The sequence below is a fragment of the Bacillus rossius genome, chromosome 17 (assembly GCF_032445375.1).
Source record: "Bacillus rossius redtenbacheri isolate Brsri chromosome 17, Brsri_v3, whole genome shotgun sequence".
Classification (NCBI taxonomy): Eukaryota; Metazoa; Arthropoda; class Insecta; order Phasmatodea; family Bacillidae; genus Bacillus; species Bacillus rossius.
The window spans coordinates 12,740,527-12,760,836 of NC_086344.1; the positions used below are offsets into that span (position 1 = coordinate 12,740,527).

The 20,310-nt window shown below is 42.7% G+C and overlaps 1 protein-coding gene across 1 annotated transcript in view; it reads left to right on the top strand.

Moving 5' to 3' along the window:
• The window catches only part of LOC134540996 (electroneutral sodium bicarbonate exchanger 1), a 168,898-nt gene that overhangs the window by 87,047 nt on the left and 61,541 nt on the right, over window positions 1–20,310 (top strand). Inside the window, exons 4-7 of the mRNA XM_063384108.1 lie at window positions 6,500–6,550; window positions 10,272–10,410; window positions 14,293–14,512; window positions 15,929–16,061. Of these exons, the coding sequence (XP_063240178.1) occupies window positions 6,500–6,550; window positions 10,272–10,410; window positions 14,293–14,512; window positions 15,929–16,061 (543 nt within the window). The remainder of the gene's footprint in view (window positions 1–6,499; window positions 6,551–10,271; window positions 10,411–14,292; window positions 14,513–15,928; window positions 16,062–20,310) is intronic.

Genomic DNA, 20,310 nt, shown 5'->3' on the forward strand with positions numbered 1-20,310 from the left:
CCAAACCCTCCCCCTCCCCCCGCCAAACCCTCCCCCTCCCCCCGCCAAACCCTCCCCCACCCCCAAGAACACAACCCTCCACCCCTCCCACCCCCTCAGACTCGCCCCTCCACCCCTCAGGAGTCCACGTCTACCGTAATGTTTCAACAATGATCACTTCTCACCTCTCTCACCTTTCTCCTTCAGCACGCGCGCCAATCCCACCTCTCTTTTTGTGCTGCCCCCCTAGTTGGGGGAAAAAAAATAAACAGTCGATACGAAAATGTTTTCAACCCCTCTTTTTTTTCGGAAGCTTTGTCACAACCTCGTTCGTCTGCTACTTGAAAACCGGTGGAATTGATCCAATTTTCTTTTTCTTTTTTGTACCACATCTGTCGTATTAATTAGCTTTTAAATTGTCATTTTAATGATAAAACAATTGTTGAAACTCTGAATATGGAGGTGGCTGCGTGAGGAAAATGGAAAAATAATTCACTTCTCCTTAGAATACTATCTGTAAATTTTTTTACAAGTAGAACATATTATGTAACTCAGTTTGATTATAACTGCAATAAAATGCATAAAGGAATACATTACAGTGATAAATTCTCAGTAGTTGCCTTCAAACAAAACTAATAACGTTAAGTGTAAAATAGTTATTTGATTTGCCATTTGATTCTAACACTTAACAGTAATACGAAAATAGTATTTACTGCAAAAAAATTAGCAAGATTCTTAAGTGATTTACTGCAAAGTAGTAAAAATTAAACTTTGGAAAGAAATAATTTGGCAACCCTAATCCATGGCATGTAATCCATGCAAGATATTCCATCACAACCATGTCGCCATGCCTTATCACTTGCGGAGTAGGTTAACAACCAACCCTCTGGTTAAGTGCATTTCTCAGCCATGTTGGTTTAGCGGTTTCTTGTTTGTATAAACCTGGCCAAATCTTCTTACAATCTAGTACAAATTTTCTTATGGTTAGTATCTCAGTAACATTTTTCGTTGCGGTGATGACACTGCTGCCATATTAAACTTATTTACAAAAAAACTATTCTTGAACTTATAAAGGTATAATTTATTTAAATCCCACGAGGGTGTGTACTTTCTAGCGGTCTACCTTTGTGCATTTGTGGGCGGATTCAACTGATGTTTGCCTATGGATAGGCGCCTGGTGATTCTTTCACCCTCTACCCGCATCACAACCGACCGCGGAAAGTTGCATAATCACAAGGGGCATAGCCGCTCGCTCTCACCGGCATTTCCGCACAGTTAAAAAATAATAATAATAATAAGCGAGTTCATCTCAGCCCATGCACGTTACCTTGAGAAATTTTGTTCACAAATTGAAATCTTACTTTTGATCTTAGCCAATGTTATTCCGTGGTATATCCGACATACGTTGGTAGTGTTAGTAAATGATCTGTATTAACTACCAAATATTATCGAGACATTACATTTTTTTAAAAGGAATTTCACTTATCAAAAAAAGGCCTTCATGATTGGCACAGAGTAATCGAGTAACATATTTATTCATTGGTGCAGGTGTCATTGTTTGTAGTGATAATGATTAATAAAATAAATATTTTAGAGCATAAATACTTTTTGCATCGAACAAGGATTTAACAGAAGGTGAAAATCTAACGAATTGTATTAATAGATATTTTGTTTGATGATTTTTAGAATTGTTTCCGTATTAAAAGGTTAATAATTACGGATTTTCAAAATGGCTGCAAAGATGGCATCATCATTATACTGGAAGCTGTTGTATCAGGAATTTAAGCCTCTTTTAGTAAATTATGCCATGTTTTACTAAACAAGTGTTTTGTAACTAAAATAAACATTTTTGACATCGAAAATATCGAACCAAGGGCTGGAAAGGATCAAATCAATCAGTCAGTACTTAAAGAGTGATATTTGAATGATTTTTTTAAAACTTTTTCCAAACTTATAGCGAAATAATTACAGATTTTCAAGATGGTGGTCAAGATGGCCGACAATCTAGCAGATTCTACGGTAATCAATACTACTGCATTCTAGATGGTAAAAATTTAACTAATATGAGGATAGCAAGCTCTAGCAGACGATGTGTGTATCATGTGACACCGGCGCTCCTAGTATCGAGTATTGAAAACAAGATGGCGGCAGCACCATCTAGCAGTCGGTGTGTTCACTAGTGCTCCTAGTAGCCAGTAAGTAGTATAAAAATGTATTTTCCGGGACTGGCTTTGGCTTGAGGTGGCGGTGGCAACCGGCCTGTGATGTCACTGCAACCTCTGACGTCGTGGTGGCCATCTAGGATAACATTGACAATGACCTTTGACTTTGACCTTGACCTTGATCCCAGTGGCCATATTGTATCCACCATCTTGGATCTGCCATTAAGTTTTCTAGAACTTTCCGCCATTTTGAATGATGACATTGACAATGACCTTTGACTTTGACCTTGACCTTGATCCCAGTGGCCATACTGTATCCGCCATCTTGGATTTGCCATTAAGTTTTCTAGAACATTCCACCATTTTGAATTATGACATCAACGTTGCAATTTTCGTTACGGCCATAAAAAAGTATCTCGCATCTGGCACGAGTCATGTTGTAAAAACGTCCTCTGTGCAATCGGTATTTCTCTCTCGTTGCCGCCAGCCAGCCTGTTCATGTGATGCGCCTCGGCCTTTTCTTGGCTCATGTACGCATCCATCTCGTGTGAGATACACACCACGAATATCGACGTTTGCTGCGAACTGCAAGTTTAAATCGTTTGCTGAAAAGCACTCACCTCATACTTGGTCTTCTTTGGGTTATTCTTCCTATGTACTTTATGTCCATCATTTTTCTAAGCACCATCTAATTTTCCCATTCTCCTCACATGACCGTACCACCTCATTCTTGCTTTATCCATATTCTCATTCAAGAACTCTACTCATGATCTTGCTTACACCATCTCACTCCTGATCCTGTCTCGCCTCATAACCGCCAAAATACTCCTCGTGAACTCCATACTTTTTGCTCTGATCTTCCCGGCATTCCTCTTGTCCACAGTCCAAGTGTTCTTCCAGGTTTTTTTTTCATTCGTGGCACTGCAACTCTATAAACAGCATATCATAGAATCGCTCGGTACATCCAAGTGGAAACCGACGAGGAAATGGTGGCATGGGGGTTACTGCGGTTTTTATTCATCACATGGTGTGATTGTATCAGTTTCATGTGTTAAGTCACTGTTCAAATGTAACCCCCCCCCCCCCCAAATATGGAGTACTATACATTGGACATCACCCACATAGCACATAATTGTCCTAAGGATATACTTAGGAAAAATTGTTATAATCTTGGGACATTCTTCGGATATCAATGTATATTGATTGGCTCACAGGTGTCCTTTGGTTGTCTAAAGTCCATTTGGGGCCTACCTCAATATGTCCTCGTGGTACATACCTGGTATCTTCCATGAATATAATAATATTGTAGAAATATATAGGAAACTTGTCGCGGGTTTGACTAAGGACATAGGAAAACCCTAACAAGGAAGCAAAGGGACGTTTGCGGGTGGTTATGAAATTAGTTGTTAAGTTAAATTCGATCCAATAACAATTTATTGACAAACTTAATAACACCAAAAGGAATTGCATTGATCCTCAAACTGACATAACACTTAAACAAGTCGGGTTCTTGTGGAGACGAACTGCTGTGGTAAGTTCCCACTAGAACACAAAACGTACGAATTAACTCTAAGTGATCGATTCCCGAACAATTAAAACAAAACAAAACAATACCCTGAATTATGGTGAGCCGTGCGCTCGTCACAGCTAACGATCGATACGCCGTCAATTTAAACTACTAAGGCTATACCACATACAAAGTCACAATGAACATACTTAATCTAAATATTACTCAATTTTACACGTAACATAAATTCAGATATTTAATACAAGAAGTTACAATTATATACACGCAACTAGTCGTGTAACGCTGTCAATGTTTATAGGTTGGTTCTCGTTACTCTTCCCCCGGTACCCTGTGAAGCTTTCTCCCGCATTCCCGTAGTAACGCGTAAGTTCTTTATCTTGTTCACTGTCTCTTGTGTCTACGATTCTTCGTTACCGGCGGTAGAGTTAGAGTCCATACTAATTAGCGATGTGGTCGTGATAGTGTCCTGATAGTGTCGTGATTGTGTCAATACTTCCGCTCGCTCGGCCCTCACGGAGTTTGCTAATGCCCGCCCTCTTTGCCCTGGTAGCCAGACCTTCGTTTTTAGTTAAAGTTAGTTCTGAAAGATTTTATGATTAATCCAGCGACGCTTCCACATGAACTTGCTATATCCTGGGTTACAACTCGGAGAGGTCTCACCCAGTCGATGTCTTGTCGGTCCTCGGGCGGCAGCAACTCCGCGGCAGTTGACGGTGTAGGCCGGCGAGCGGTGTCGGAGCAGCGTAGCAGCCTGCTCGCATGATGTCCCTGTTGTACTGCTCAACGATAGTCTGGGCGCATGCCCTTTTATACTCACCGGCTTCCCTGACGAGCTGGAAGAAGAATAGTCTCGTCTATTCGGGGGAAGCCTGGCCAGCTCACTGTTGTGCAGGTGGTATGCCGTGAAAAGTCAGGGGTACAATACTTTGCAAGTGTACGCAGGTACACACGTTACAAACTCTTATAGGTATGCTAAGACTGCAAAAAGGTTACAACTAAACAAGTGGGGTACCAATGAGTGAGGTGGTAAAACATTTGACTGGCATGCCTGGTCCATCCGTCTCGACTTCAGTATTCCTTGTTTTACAGGAATCACTCCAGGTAAATGTTGGGGTGATCGTGCACAACAGGCAACGGTTATTTCCTTCTCCAGTTTCGCTAACTTTTACAATGTAATCGTATGTCCATCTTGTACCCAACCTTAGGGATCAACCAAAAAATCTACCTAACAATCACACCCAAAAAGGAGCCAATGTAGTGAAAAACTTCAGGACGGGCTACAGATGATGTGTCACAGAGCGTCTTGTTCTGGTTCATCAGCAATAAAAAAAACTAAATGGCATAGTGCTAGAATCTGTAAGGTAGCAGATCGTGGTTGCGATCCACGGACCTCTGGGTTACGGGCCCAGCAAGCTTCCACGGAGCAACAAACAGGTAGAGGCACGCCCAACGAATGTAATGATGTTGTTTAGTTGTTGGAACCTGAGGTTCTCTGGGGTGTCACATCTCCTCAACAAGTCCTGCACTGTAGGAATCATGGCTGTGCCGGTTCGGAAGGCGGCCGCTAGCGGCGGAGACGATGTGGCTTCAGGCTCTGCAGGATTAACGCAGAGGTTACAGCAGCGAGAGGGACCGGTATTTAGCGCACATTTAATAAGCGGTTGGGTGTGCGCCTCGTGAATGGGTTCGTTACCGGAAGCCCTGGGTCTGGCTCGGTGATGGTGTGGGGGGGAGAGCCTTGTGATCTGCGTTAACTGCGGGTGTGATCACCGCAGAGGCTCCAAACCTCCCGGCGCTGACTAGTGTCGCCCAGGGCCATACCACTCCTGCCATGGACTCTCCAGTGGGCCGTGAGCATCCCCGGTTCCACACCGGCCACCTGGTCCAGATAACCAGCTAGGGGAATAGTCATATAGTGCACAGATTTTTTTTCGTAAAAGAACAATTGTTCATAAAGTTGCGAAATTTTTTTGATGTGCAAACATCTTAGCTCTTGGTAAACTGCATTTGGTAGGTGTGCTTTCGTGAATGGAACGGAAATGGGTAAAAACTGATCCTGCCCTCTGTGGAAGTGTCAGCAATCTCGAAAATATGGCGGAACCGCGTGATTCATCTGTATATATGGCATTCGTGAACATTGCAGAATTTACACGATGCACAAGTACTAAAAATACTTTATAATAGTATGACTATTGTTAAGGGGATATTTTGTTTAACCTAAATATTTTGGAGCTTAAACAAATTTCTGCAATTTGCAGTTATTAAGCCGTTCTGTTGGGTTTCCATTAAAACGCGCAGTCTTTCGTTGTTGCAATTACGGCAAAACACTTTGTCTGTACTACATGAAAGAGACCGACTCACACAGAAAAATATTTTCCCAGTTATATTTACGTTAATAATGTTCGCGGGCTTTCACGGCCATTGTTTGAAGTAGCTTGGCTTCTGGATTGTGGCCGCGTGTCCTTGACGAATAATTTACCGACGTTTCGGTCGACATTTCAGTCGCCATCATCAGGGAGAAAGTTACCTACTGCTCCCTGCTGATGGGTATCTGCTCTCTGATGATGGCGGACGGAAAAGTCGACCGAAACGTCGGTGAATTACTCGCCTAGGACACGGCTACAACCCAGAAGCCAAGCTACGTTGTTGCTGCGACAAATGGGAGCGTTGGCGAATCACGGAGAGAGTGGTGGTGATACACGGGTACCCGAGCTTGGGCTGTGACCACAGGACTGATCTGTGAGCTGTCACGTGTTGTCAGTGACAGTGTGTGGGTGACAGGAAGGACACTGGTGCGTGTGACGTGGTTGACGCTTGCTTGGGCTTTCAGGGAAGCTCATAGTGGGTCGACGAGGCCGACTCGCTAGCATCACCGACGATGGTGAGATATGTAAGCATCGCTTCTTTCTTCGAGCACCGAGTGTGCATGGCTTCTGTCTCTCTCTCTCTCTCTCTCTCTCTCTCTCTCTCTCTCTCAACACCTCACATGCATATCTTGTCAGTTTCCTTCATTGCACGTGCATAACGTCTATTTGCAGAAAAAAAAATATTTTTCGCATGTCTCTGTGAAATTTATTAACTGATTATTTGTTGCAAAAAAACGGTAAGTAATGAAGTGATGGATTTTATTTGCATTTGTCATTTATTTCAGAGCATAATTTTTTTCCGTCGCAAGAAAACCGATACTTTTTGTTCTTGTTTCGACTAGTTGACTTCCTTTGTTCTTCCGTGTTTGATTGCATGGTTTTACTGACAAAAAACAACATATTCTTATAAATTTATCTGTGTGTGTATTCCTAGTCATTTTAACAATACTTCAACTTAGTTCGTCTATGTTTGGTACAGTATTCTATATTTTATTTTGTTAATTCTTGGTTTTTCTGCGACGCAATTGCCCATGTTTCTCACGGAAGTATATGTTTGATGTTGTAAACAGTAGGGTTGTCCAAGAATGTATGCAGCCATTTTAAATATTTCAGTATTGTATTTTTTAAGATACGAAACATTTCGATGTCATTAAATTACTAATTTTTAACGGCATGTTCAAGAAGTTATAAAATATCTCGTTTCTTTCCTTGTTTGCTTGTGGCAGCATTTATTATAAGCATGTTGCTTTGCACGCTTAATACTCATTTATCAATTATATTTGCATTTTTATTATTTTTTCTAGATAAATGTACTCTTTACATAGATTTTACAAATCATGGTCTGTAAAACTGAATTACAACTTGAAATATTCGTTGTTTCCGTGAGGTTTCAACACCTGACTCGTCAATGAAGAATGACGATAATAAATAGCAATTTAATTTTTCGTCTCATTGCATGTGGTGAATGTACAATTTATTTTACTGATATAGTAAAATATAAAGCTAAACACTGTAAGAAGAATTTAAATAAACATAGTTTTTCAACGCATCAAGTGCGTTCTCAGGCTTGAAATTCATAAATAGAACATAAATGTTATAAAAAGTCCCTTAAAGTAATTATTGTATTGTTATATTGTCCGAAAACTTCAAAATATTTATAGTCTTATACTCTTTAAAAATATTATGACTTTTTAACTGATTTAATCACATGTACCATTGTTATGACTGGTTTCAAAATACGATATAAATAAAATAATACTATATCATATAAATACAATGTCATATTATATGAAAATAATGAGTTTTAACCTTGACGCTTTCAATCATTTAAGATAATTAGTTGAAAACCAAAAATACTTTCAGAATTTACTTTTATTATTTTTTTCATTTAAGCATTGCTGGCAGTGACGAATTCAGGAAGACATTTCAGAATGCAGATAAAACATTATGACTATAGCTTGTGAGATATTCTAGTATGGTTCCGGTTATGAAGTTGACACTATATATATGCCTACATTACACAAGATAGCTTTAATATTAAGCTATATGTATCTTCTTCTTTTTTGTTTTCTAAACATGTAATTACTTATTATATAATAAAAATTACTTTATGCTTAACAACAAATAATGTTTTTATTGTTTCTTTCCACAATATGAAGCATTTATTTAATACTGAACAACATATGCCATATTCTACCATAATATAAAAAAAAATTTAGACTTAAAAGCAAACACATTACACATAATAAGATGTATAAAAGAACTGGAGACCTTTTTTACTATCGGTGTAAATACTTTATTAAGTTAAATACTCAAAAATAATAACTTTAATTATATAGGTTTAAATATTATACTGAAATATTCCTAAGTATGAAGGAATACTACAAAGTAAAAAAAAAATATGGCTGTAAGCTAGTGCTTTAAGAATACTTCTAATAAATATGTCTATAGCATTGTTATAGTGGTAGTCAGCACATATGTAAATCGAAAATGATGCTTTAGTATTCTTTTTAAATTTGAATATCCTGACATCACCTAATACCATAAAGGAGATACAGAACTTAGAATTTTAAACATAACTACTACTATAAGTTTAAACTTGGTGCCAGTAGTGAAAAAGATGGTGGCCTACAGCATATGATAAAATTTTTCAAATTTGGCGCCAATGTTTAAAAAAAAATATTGCCGTCTCTAGTAGCAGACTTATTTTTCAAAATTTGGCTCCATCATAAAAAAGATGGCGGCTGACAGCAGAAGCTTATTTTTTTTTTTAAATATGCCATCATTAATAAAGTGGTGGTAGTAATGAAGATGGCTGCCTACAACAGACAGTTGTATAATTTAAAATATTCTGCCAGCAACTAGTACTTTAAGTTTGAACTTGAGGTGCCATTGATGTTTAAATTTACCATAGCCCAACTGAAATCATATATTCCTTATTTAATACTTCCACACTTGACAGATGCTCTGGTCTAGTGGCTAGCGTCGTGGTTTGCCGTTTAGTGTCCTCGGGTTCGGAGTGCGGTCGCTCCGATAAAGTATTTTTATTTATAAAAATTACACCATGCCACTCCTCCCTAGCTTCGGAAAAATGATCCAAGATGGCCACCTGTGACATCACCAGCAGAATATGACAAGCGCGTGGTGTCACGGCCCGTTGCCATCCACGTGTTTCCGTGCCCACCTCACCATGTGGTCTGACCACGTGGCCCCACACTGCCAGAACAAAGATGGCGTCCATTTGTTTACATACAGTGCCTCAGAACCATCACGCTCCCCCTACTTTGGTCGGTTTAAAAAGGACACTCGTAAATATGGCCAATGGTACTCTAGGACACTCAAGACACTGGGCATCAGGGTATACGGCACTTGAAGACTCGAACACTCGGGCACTCGGGCACTCGGACATTCGGGTGCTCTGGTGCTCGGATGTCCTTATGCTTGGACAAATATATACATTGGCACCATGACTTTCGGACATCCGGACACTTGAAAGCTTAGATGCTCGGACTAACATGTGGTCGGACACAAAAAAAATAATCAGGCGTTCGAACGTCCGGACTCTCGGACTCTTGGAATTCGGGACAGACATACAGACATTTGGGCAACTAGGGCACTCGGACACTCGGACAGGACACTCGGGAATTCGGTCACTCTGACACCCTGACTCTTGAGTGTTTCGAACGGTTGGGCTTTTGTGCAGTTGGGCATTCGGACAACACATTCACTCGGTCACTCGGACAGGACACTCGGGCATTCGGTCACTCTGACACCCTGACTCTTGAGTGTTTGAACGGATGGACGTTTGTGCAGTTGGGCATTAAGGACACACATTCACTCGGTCACTCGGACAGGACACTCGGGCATTCGGTCATTCTGACACTCTGACTCTTGAGTGTTCGAACAGTTGGATTTTAGTGGATTTGGGCATTCGGACACACATTCACTCGGACACTCGGACATTCGGTCACTCTGACACACTGACTCTTGAGTATTCGAATGGTTGGACTTTTAGTGCAGTTGAGCATTCGGACACACATTCACTCGGACAGGACACTCGGGCATTCGGTCACTTTGACACTCTGACTCTCGAATTTTTGAATGGTTGGACTTACGATCTGAATAGCACTCGGACACCGGGACACCGGGACACCGGGACACCGGGACACCGGGACACCGGGACACCGGGACACCGGGACACCGGGACACTGACGGAGGGTGTGTGTGGTGTTGCAGTCACGCCGCCGGCGCAGCGCGTGCAGTTCATCCTGGGCGAGGACGCGGAAGGCGGTGCGCACACGTCTCACCCGCTCTTCAGCGAGATGGAGGAACTGGTGCAGAAGGGCGACGACATGGAGTGGAAGGAGACGGCCCGGTTGGTTCCTTCTGCTGTTCTCTGTGTGTGCAACTGATGTAACTACGCACATATTATACTTTCTACATATCATGAATGATTTTTATGAGGTCTTTTTGACGTGACGTCTACTAAATCGATGAACGCCGGCTGCACGCACGAAAAAGTGTCCCGTTGCGCACATTGTCCCGTTACGCTGCATCCCGTTACGCTTATTGTACGCTTCCACTCGATTGGAACAACCATCGATTTGACTTTTTCGAGGCACATTCAACTTGAAACACTCCCATTCGTTTCCTACTTTTCCTATCATCGTCCTATCCTTAACAGAATAACACAGGCTGGAATAAGTTAAATAGCAAACATGTATATAAGTTATAGTTAAAATAATCGGTTCGTTAAAGTAATAAACATATTTGAATTAATGAGTGCAAATAAAAGTAGGTAAATTTATCAATTAAATTGTAGATTTCATTTCACTCCTTCTTTATATCCATACAAAATAGTGATAATTCAATACAAATTATTCAATTTTATTCAATAAAGTATTCAATCATTTCATCAATGTTTTGTTATGACGTTTTCACGTTAAACTATCGTCCGTAAACCGACTTTACAGACAACCAATTTTTTTAATTTTGTACAGTAAACTGATGGAGACTTGCTCACTGAGGTAGTTGTATGCTTGGAGGGTAACCACACATAACTTAGAACAGTAATAACTTAGAAACTTCGAAAAAAAATCCACGTAACTCAGAACTGTCATAAGTTAGAACGATCATGACTTAGAAACACGTAACTTAGAAACACGCAATGCAGTACCACACAAATCTGAAAAGTCTTAATGTAGAAAGTCATAACTTAGAACTATCACAATTTAGAATTGTGATAACTTATAAACACGCAACGCCGAACCCCATAACTTAGAACTATCGTAACTTGGAAACACACAACTTAGAACAGTCATAACTTGGAAGATTCTATCTTGTGTGTTTCAAAGTTGTGACAGCACCCCTGCTTGGAGCACTAACCCAGCGGTGGCAGTCAACACGGGATATGTCGATCTACATGAAATATCTCTGGGTCCTCATTGGCCGTCGCCAGATCGCTCTGGCGGGTTCCCTGTGTTCTATTTCACGGAGGCAATCACTTGTTTCTGTGTCTCGAGTACCGGAGGACTTGGGTTCGAATCCTGTTCCAGGCATCCTGGTTGGCCGGAATCTCTTGAGGGCATTTGATCGGACGGCTCCTTGCTGCAGACTGTGACTTGTCCTCCCTTGACATCCCTGGCATGTGTCCAGCACTGCCATCTAAGCTGAGCCACCGTCACAGAGACCTTTGGTTCCCAAAACTATTGTGTAAACTAGCTGCCGGAATATTTCCTTCCTGATGTTCCAAGCAGTGGCGTAGCAAGAATGGAGGACGGACGGCTCAGGCCACTACCAAAGACATAAAATAAAATGAGAGTTGCGATTCTGCCTGGCACCAGGAGGCCAAAAGTGAACGTAAAACACTCTTAGTGGGCAGCTTGATGGATGCGAAGCTATACCATTTGAGTCATCCACTCACAAAAACCTATTAAATGAATCATTAATGGAATGGAGGATATTGGCGAAAACATTTTGTTCGGCTGAGTCACACAATACACATCAATCTCTCTTTTTTTTAAGGCACAAAAAATTCTTCAGTTGACCTTTAAAAATCTGCATAATCTGACATAAAGATTTTTTTTTAATATATGTTTCACTTTACAGATTTAGCAAGTGTAAGTAAAATTAGACAAGGTTTGATAGTTGATGTTCGACCATCTTGCTACTATACCCCCACTTGCAAAACCTGTCATGCATCCTACAATTTCAAAGCTTGAAGGATTAATATGTTCACCTTAATACCACATAACCCTTGTATCTTCTCACAGGATCATTTCTAGATAAATATTAAAAAAAGGTGCAATAAGATCAATTAAATAGGTGTTTGTATGATTTCATTTATTGGAATTGAGAAATTGTACTGAAAACAAAAACCTAAAATACATCATGTGATTTGACACACAAATATAAATCAGAACCCAATAATTTTGTTTATAAAAAACAACATGTTGGCATATAAAATGTAGTTCTCTTACAAATATGTACAAATACTGTCTTCTGAGATGCATAAGTAAAGAAGTTAACACATTAATGTTACCAATAATTATAGTATTTACGAAATTTCGGTATCCTGTTCGTCCAACGCTCAAAACAAGTGTCAGCCTCATTGGTGTCGTTTTCAACTCCAGGCATTCTTGTTCTCTAAAAAAATATTTATCAGGTTTACAGCGTTTTGCATTGATCTCCATAGTGTTTCTTCTGTAGTGTTTTTTTTTTTTTTGTATTTAGCCTTCTTCGATTTCAGTGTGTGCCTATAGTTTCTGAAAACAATATGGCGGGAGATGCAATGCAATACCATCTTTTCTTGGGCACTAAACCTACACATTTTAATCCAAGATGGTACATCTTAGCAGATGACTCTTGCATTAAAGATCAATTTAAATATGGTGCTTTCTACTAGACACTACTAGTTCTATAGACTCATAACATACTTTGGAAACATATATTCTTTATTTATTCATTCTCAAACTGACCTACTAGCTTAGGGGCTAAGGTCTCTGATGTAGGTTAAAAAAAATACTCGCGTCCTTTGGTTCAGTCCCGAGCCACTGCAAACAAAATGTTTGTTCGTAATAAATATCATCGGCAACTATGGGGACAGTTGCCTCCAAGTTTCGGATCGAAGATGGCCGCGGACCACCAAACAGCCACAAACAGATGTCAATCACAATTCTGGTATGGTGTGCCATGATAACAAGGTGTACCATAATACGTATGATATATGTATCTTGGTTACTGTATATGTACCATAATTTTTACCGAAATTATAGTATCACGCCGAAATTATTGGCCTGTACCGAAAATATTGGCCTGTGCCGAAATAATTGGCTTGTACCGAAATTATTGGCTTGTACCGAAATTATTGGCTTGTACTGAAATGTTTTGCTTTTACCGAAATTATTGGCTTGTAACGAAATTATTGGCTTGTACCGAAATTATTGGCATACCGTTAAAGTGGTGCCGGACTGATGTGCTCTCCCTACTCAGCTTTCTGAGGTATTGGTTATGAAGCTGTGTCTTTCTGAATAAAGTGTGTTTATGCTGCACGTATATCTAATTGACTTGATGTAAGCTTTTGGGCATACGCCATTGCTAAGCACATGTATGTCTGTAGAAGAAAACTACAAAAACCAAAAGACAAAACACAAATTAAGCAAAAAATTGCTGTTGTTAACAGGATATAAACACCACATAATATTCCATAACAGGAATATGAGGACGGGAGCAGATAGCATTTCCCGAAACATCGCTTGTATCTGTTTTGGAAAACTATTGTGTTTGTTTCGTCTTTTCGTTTTGTCGTTCTTTGTCTCGTTTCAACTGTTGTGCTGAATATTTTTGGGTTCAATATTTTTGTGCTGTCATCATTTGTGTGTGTGTGTGGGGAGGAGGGGGGGGTTGCGTTCCCTTCTGTTTTGGGCTGTCATCACATGTGGTTTTTTTTTCGTTATCTTAGTTCATTTTTCTTTGTTTTTCTTTGTTTGTTGACCATATTCCTGTTATGGAATATTATGTGGTGTTGATATCCTGTTAACAACAGCAATTGTTTGCTTAATTTGTGTTTTTGTCTTTTGGTTTTTTTGTAGTTTTCTTCTACAGACATGCATGTGCTTAGCAATGGCGTATGTACAAAAGCTTACATCAAGTCATGCACTCCCATTGCACAAATCTTTCAAAGATAATAGTGTATCTAATTGTTGAGCAGCAGTTGGTAAGGTAGCAGCCGTTGAGGGCGAGTGGCCGATGGTCGCAGGTGGGTGAAGTTCGAGGAGGACGTGGAGGAGGGAGGCAACCGCTGGTCCAAGCCACACGTGGCCACGCTGTCGCTGCACTCGCTGCTCGAGCTGCGCAGCCTGCTGCTCAACGGGGCCGTGATGCTGGACCTGGAGGCCGCATCCCTGGAGCAAGTGGCCGACCTGGTGCTGGAGCACATGGTGACCGCCAGCATGGTGGCCTCCGAGCTGCGCGACAAGGCGAGCACCACCTCTCTCTCTCTCTCTCTCTCTCACCCCCTGTGCACGGTGCAGCCCCTTGAGACTTCAGAGTTCCCCGTGACACTTGTGGAGACACCCCAGTGCAGGCTACAGGGTCTATCTTCAGCAGGGTCACTCCCGGGCATCTGCACGTGCGAGATCTGAGTACCGCCTCCCATGCACAGTGCAGTCTTGAGGCTTCAGAGTTCCCCATGATACCTATGTAGACCCCCAGTGCAGGCTACAGGGTCTTTCATCAGCGGGATCACTCATAGGTATCTACACATGCGAGATCTGAGCACCGCCTCCCATGCACAGTGAAGCCTTGAGGCTTCAGAGCTCCCCGTGATACTTGTGTAGACACCCCAGTGCAGGCCACAGGGTCTATCCTCAGCGGTAGAACTCCTAGGTATCTGCACATGCGAGATATAAGCACCGTCTCCCATGCACAGTGCAGCCTTGAGGTTTCAGAGTTCCCCGTGATACTTGTGTAGACCCCAGTGCAGGCTACAGGGTCTATCCTCAGCGATAGCACTCCTAGGTATCTGCACATGTGAGATCTGAGCACCGCCTCCCATGCACAGTGCAGCCTTGAGGTTTCGGAGTTCCCCGTGACACTCGTGGAGACACCTCAGAGCAGGCTGCAGGGTCTATCCTCAGCGGGATCACTCCTAGGTTTCTGCACATGCGAGATCTGAGCACCGCCTCCCACATCATGCACTGTGAGGCCTTGAGGCTTCAGAGTTCCCCGTGATACTTTTGTAGACCCCAGTGCAGGCTACAGCAACGACCAGGGTCTTCCCCCAGCAGGTTAACTCCCAGGTATCTGATGATTGTAGAAGTATTTCTCGGGCTGTTCTTGTGTCCCTCTCGTTTCACGCGGTCAGTTCTCCTCTGTACCGGGCCCTGATTCCGTGTTTGGATCTAGAGAGAGTGTCCCGTCCTCTTTATCTTCATACAGACATGCCTCATCATATTATACATGCTTTGAGTTATACCTTTAGAACAATTTAAATGTAACTTTATTAATTCCCAGAAAAAAATGCATGATCAAAACATGATACTAAGCAGGCTTTTGGCAAGTGATCTTTTGCAAAAAAAAAAATTCTTCTTAGAGATTTGTGTCTTGTTGACAGCGAATATTCTAGAGATGGCACATCTAGCAGGCACGTGACACATGCTAACTTGATCAGTCAACATCATAAATTAACACCCGAAAAATTAATGGTGGGAAACAGACGTTTTATTCCAGGTAAAGAAAACCATAATATAAAAATAACACAGAAAATCAAGAAATCAAATATTAAAAACATGTGAAATAAATTAATTACTTATGTTCAGCCTCTGTCTAATTAGCAGCGCAATGTGAACCACTCTACATCTGTACTGACTCTATGGCTGTTGGTGCTGATGCAGGTGAAGGAGGCCTTGCTGCGCCGCCACAGACACCAGCACGAGCGACGCAAGGAGAATAGCTCTCACAACATGTCTCGCCTGCCCATCATCCGCTCCCTGGCCGAGATAGGTCGCAACTACTCCTCTTCCAAGAGTAAGTACTGCTGTAACAGACCGTCTTACAACAGTGTGAACACCCGTCCACTAGTTTCTGAGACACGATTCTGTAAAGTTGCAGGAACACTGAAATTTGTGCTGAAAGGAAACATGAAATATTTAGGAGGATTAATCACCATACTCTTGAATTATTAAAAAAATAATTTTAAGTAACTTTAATTTTGAGTTATTCATCCTAATTATTTGAATTCCAGGGCTTAGATACTATCTCTGCAAGACTTTATGCATTGCAGTTTGGTGGAGCATGCAGGGTTGTGTAGACCAAAGACAGTCAAAAACCTTTTTCTACACTTGACCCAAATTGCAGACTTTGGATGTTAAAAAAAAAACTGTTCAAAATTTCAATAAATAGCGAACTTAATCAATAAAATCGCAATGTTTTGGGTTTGTTAGTGAGACTTCAAGAGTCACTCGATACCCCCCTCTCTTCTTCATTTGTGTGCGCTTCTATTGCACTCTAATATTGAAGATCAGGGCAGATCCTATAATCGCAGAGAAGAAATAGTTGTTTATTTCACACAGGTAACTACAAACTATATAGTTATAGTTTGTTGGAGTAGGTACTCGGAGAAACAAGCCCGTTCTTTGGAAAGTTTGCCAGGATTTTCACGTGCAAAACATTCTGGATATGAATATGCCGGTGGGAGGTGATTGCTTGAGACGCTTCCAATCGTTGCACATAATGCAAGCTAGTGCATGGCTACTGACCATGTGATTGTGGGAGCGAAAGCTTCCTAATGGTACTTGAAGGTATGCTACGTGGGCACTGTAAGCTTGGCTGAGAGAACGTGTCGGTTACTTCACGCAAGCTGAGGGAAGTTCAACTCTGCCAGTATTCACGTCAAAAAAATTGTCATGGTTCCCAACTCACCGGAATCCTCAACCATGTTTAGTTGATCATAGGTTTAGCTACCAAAAGAGATAATGTTTTTGATTGGTGATTGTAACATGACATTATTACACAAAACATAAGTGTTGACATTAAAATTTTTAGAGGTTGTAAACAAGACAAGGTCCTCACCTGATGGTGAAAGGCTGATTGGGGAACCGTTTACAAACTAACTAGTTCTAAGAGCATGCATGCTGGAAGTGCGTCTTGACCTCGAGAACTCCTGACTGACACCTGTACAAACGATAATAAAGATATGATGATAGTCACACAAAACGTTTATAGGAATGATTCATATCTGGCCAACCAACTAATACGTGCCTCCTTGAAAGACTACATTTTGAAAGTTCCCCATAAACGACATAGTCTTTAATTTTTATCATAACTATTTCAAAGTGCACCAATCTCGAAGTAAAACATGTTTTAGCTCTGCTTGCACTGACTTTTAAAACTTGTGCCAGACAGAAAAAAAAACTATTGAGTTTATAAAATCTTACATCCCATTGTAGTCTTTATTTTCAATGCAGTTGTGACCAGCATATTAAGATAAATATTCAGAGTCTGGAATCCCAAAAAAAAATACATGTAGAAAGGGTTTATCTGTCGGAGTACCAAGAGTGTGCAAAAGCTCGTATGATGAGATCTTAGTTGGCAATTCCACCGGCAAATCGTACATCACTTTTGGAGACCATTGACGGAAGGCGGAACACGTCTCCGACGTCAGTGATCGGGGTTTCTGGACCTCACCAAAGGAAGGGAAAGGCCAGCCTGTGGGCCCATGATTCCATCACGTGCCTGGTCTCCATCGGGGGAGTTGGGCCCGGCGGAATGGGACTCTCTAACATGGGACGTTTATGGTGTGAGCGGGTTTTTGGACCTCGCCAAGGGAAGGGAAAGGCCAGCCTGTGGGCCCATGATCCCATCACGTGCCTGGTCTCCATCGGGGGAGTTGGGCCCGGCGGAATGGGACTCTCTAACATGGGACGTTTATGGTGTGAGCGGGTTTTTGGACCTCGCCAAGGGAAGGGAAAGGCCAGCCTGTGGGCCCATGATCCCATCACGTGCCTGGTCTCCATCGGGGGAGTTGGGCCCGGCGGAATGGGACTCTCTAACATGGGACGTTTATGGTGTGAGCGGGTTTTTGGACCTCGCCAAGGGAAGGGAAAGGCCAGCCTGTGGGCCCATGATCCCATCACGTGCCTGGTCTCCATCGGGGGAGTTGGGCCCGGCGGAATGGGACTCTCTAACATGGGACGTTTATGGTGTGAGCGGGTTTTTGGACCTCGCCAAGGGAAGGGAAAGGCCAGCCTGTGGGCCCATGATCCCATCACGTGCCTGGTCTCCATCGGGGGAGTTGGGCCCGGCGGAATGGGACTCTCTAACATGGGACGTTTATGGTGTGAGCGGGTTTTTGGACCTCGCCAAGGGAAGGGAAAGGCCAGCCTGTGGGCCCATGATCCCATCACGTGCCTGGTCTCCATCGGGGGAGTTGGGCCCGGCGGAATGGGACTCTCTAACATGGGACGTTTATGGTGTGAGCGGGTTTTTGGACCTCGCCAAGGGAAGGGAAAGGCCAGCCTGTGGGCCCATGATCCCATCACGTGCCTGGTCTCCATCGGGGGAGTTGGGCCCGGCGGAATGGGACTCTCTAACATGGGACGTTTATGGTGTGAGCGGGTTTTTGGACCTCGCCAAGGGAAGGGAAAGACCAGCCTGGGGGTCCATGATACCGTCACGTGCTCGATCTCCCTCGGGGGAGTTGGGCCCGTGGTGGTGGTGGTGTGGTTGTGGACCCGGTGAGGAGCGGTCTGTGCTGGAAGTGTCTGTGCCAGCCTCGCAGGCTAGCGCAGAGCAGTCCGTGTGCCGCAGCTCCAGCTGTCCCACCGCGGAGACGGCTCTGCTGCAGGTGCAGGATAACAAAGGCCCCTATCTGACGGTTCCAGGTACAGCCTGACACCCCCAAAACTCCTCCAGCAGCGAGCAGAGAGAACAGTGTACACTCTCCTACTCCTCTTCCTCCCCCCAATGCACTGGCTCCGATCTGAACAAGCGTAGTGGCTCCACCACCATCCAAGTTGTTGTTGCTGTTGTGCTGTACCTCGCCGTGTAGATAGCACCTGGAGGCTAGAGCCACTCTGACCAAGCTTCGCGCGTGGGTAAGCCCGCCGGCTCAGACATCGATCAGAGAGTGTCTTTTTGGTTCCCCCGTCCCCATGCAAGTTGCTGTCGAACACTCCACTATGCTCGAGTACTGTTTCGGCCCAGCTGTCTATGCCATGACGATGGCATCGCCGCGTGTATGTAATGTTCTATTGTAAATTTTATATATCTAGTGTTCTCATGTTTTGTATTTTGGCGCGTGCCATCTGTACTACTCTTCCGTTGTATAAACGGAATTTATAAAACCAAAATCATGACTATGGCTAGTTAAAATGGTACCTGTCTAAAAATGTACATTGTAACGAACAGGGCTTATGCCAATAGTTGGTTATTTACGCAGTAACGTGCAGAAACCTCTGGACAAGGACTTCATGTGATCGAGGCAGAGAAGAAACTTTTCATTCTCTTTCCTTTGTGGCTTCCTTGCTTAAAGAATGTTTGCTGTCATTTTAAAAAACAAAAACTTTCAGTTGAATGGAAGTAAAGAAAACCCGAACCAGATGTAATGGAATGCGATTTGGATCGCATATATTCGTGCAGCCAATAAATGTGTGAACTATTGATGTCCACTGCAGCCTCCTTAAAATGTGCTTTACACAATAAGGTTTGCTAGTAGCTGATGAACCCCTTCGTTGGATTAATAATGTTCGCAGGCTTTCACGGCCGTTGTCTGAAGTAGCTTGGCTTCTGGGTTGTAGCCGTGTCCTTGGCAAATAATTCACCAACGTTTCGGTCGACATTGCAGTCGCCATCATCAGGGAGCAGTTACCAGTAGGTAACCAGTAGTCGACCGAAACGTTGGTGAATTATTTGCCAAGGAGACGGCTACAACCCAGAAGCCAAGCTACTTCCTTTATTTTTTTGCCTTTTGTGTTGAAATCTAGTGTAGTATATCGCAGCTACCCGCGTGTCAAGTAGTCGCATGAATATCGAAGAGTTGAAGCTTGCGTCAGGCGTGGCTCGTGGCACGAGTGGGCAGAGATGTGCCAGGAAGTGTCCACAGTTGTCCAGATACTTGTGTTGTAACAGATGCGCTGTGGTGTGTTTCCCAGCTGACTTCACCCCGCAAGTGGTAGGCTTCACAGCCTGGTTCCCCATGTGCCAAGTAGCGCAAGGTTTGCAGTCGGGTATTACTACTCTCTTTGTTTCCTCTTGGGAAGCCTTCATTTCACAGACG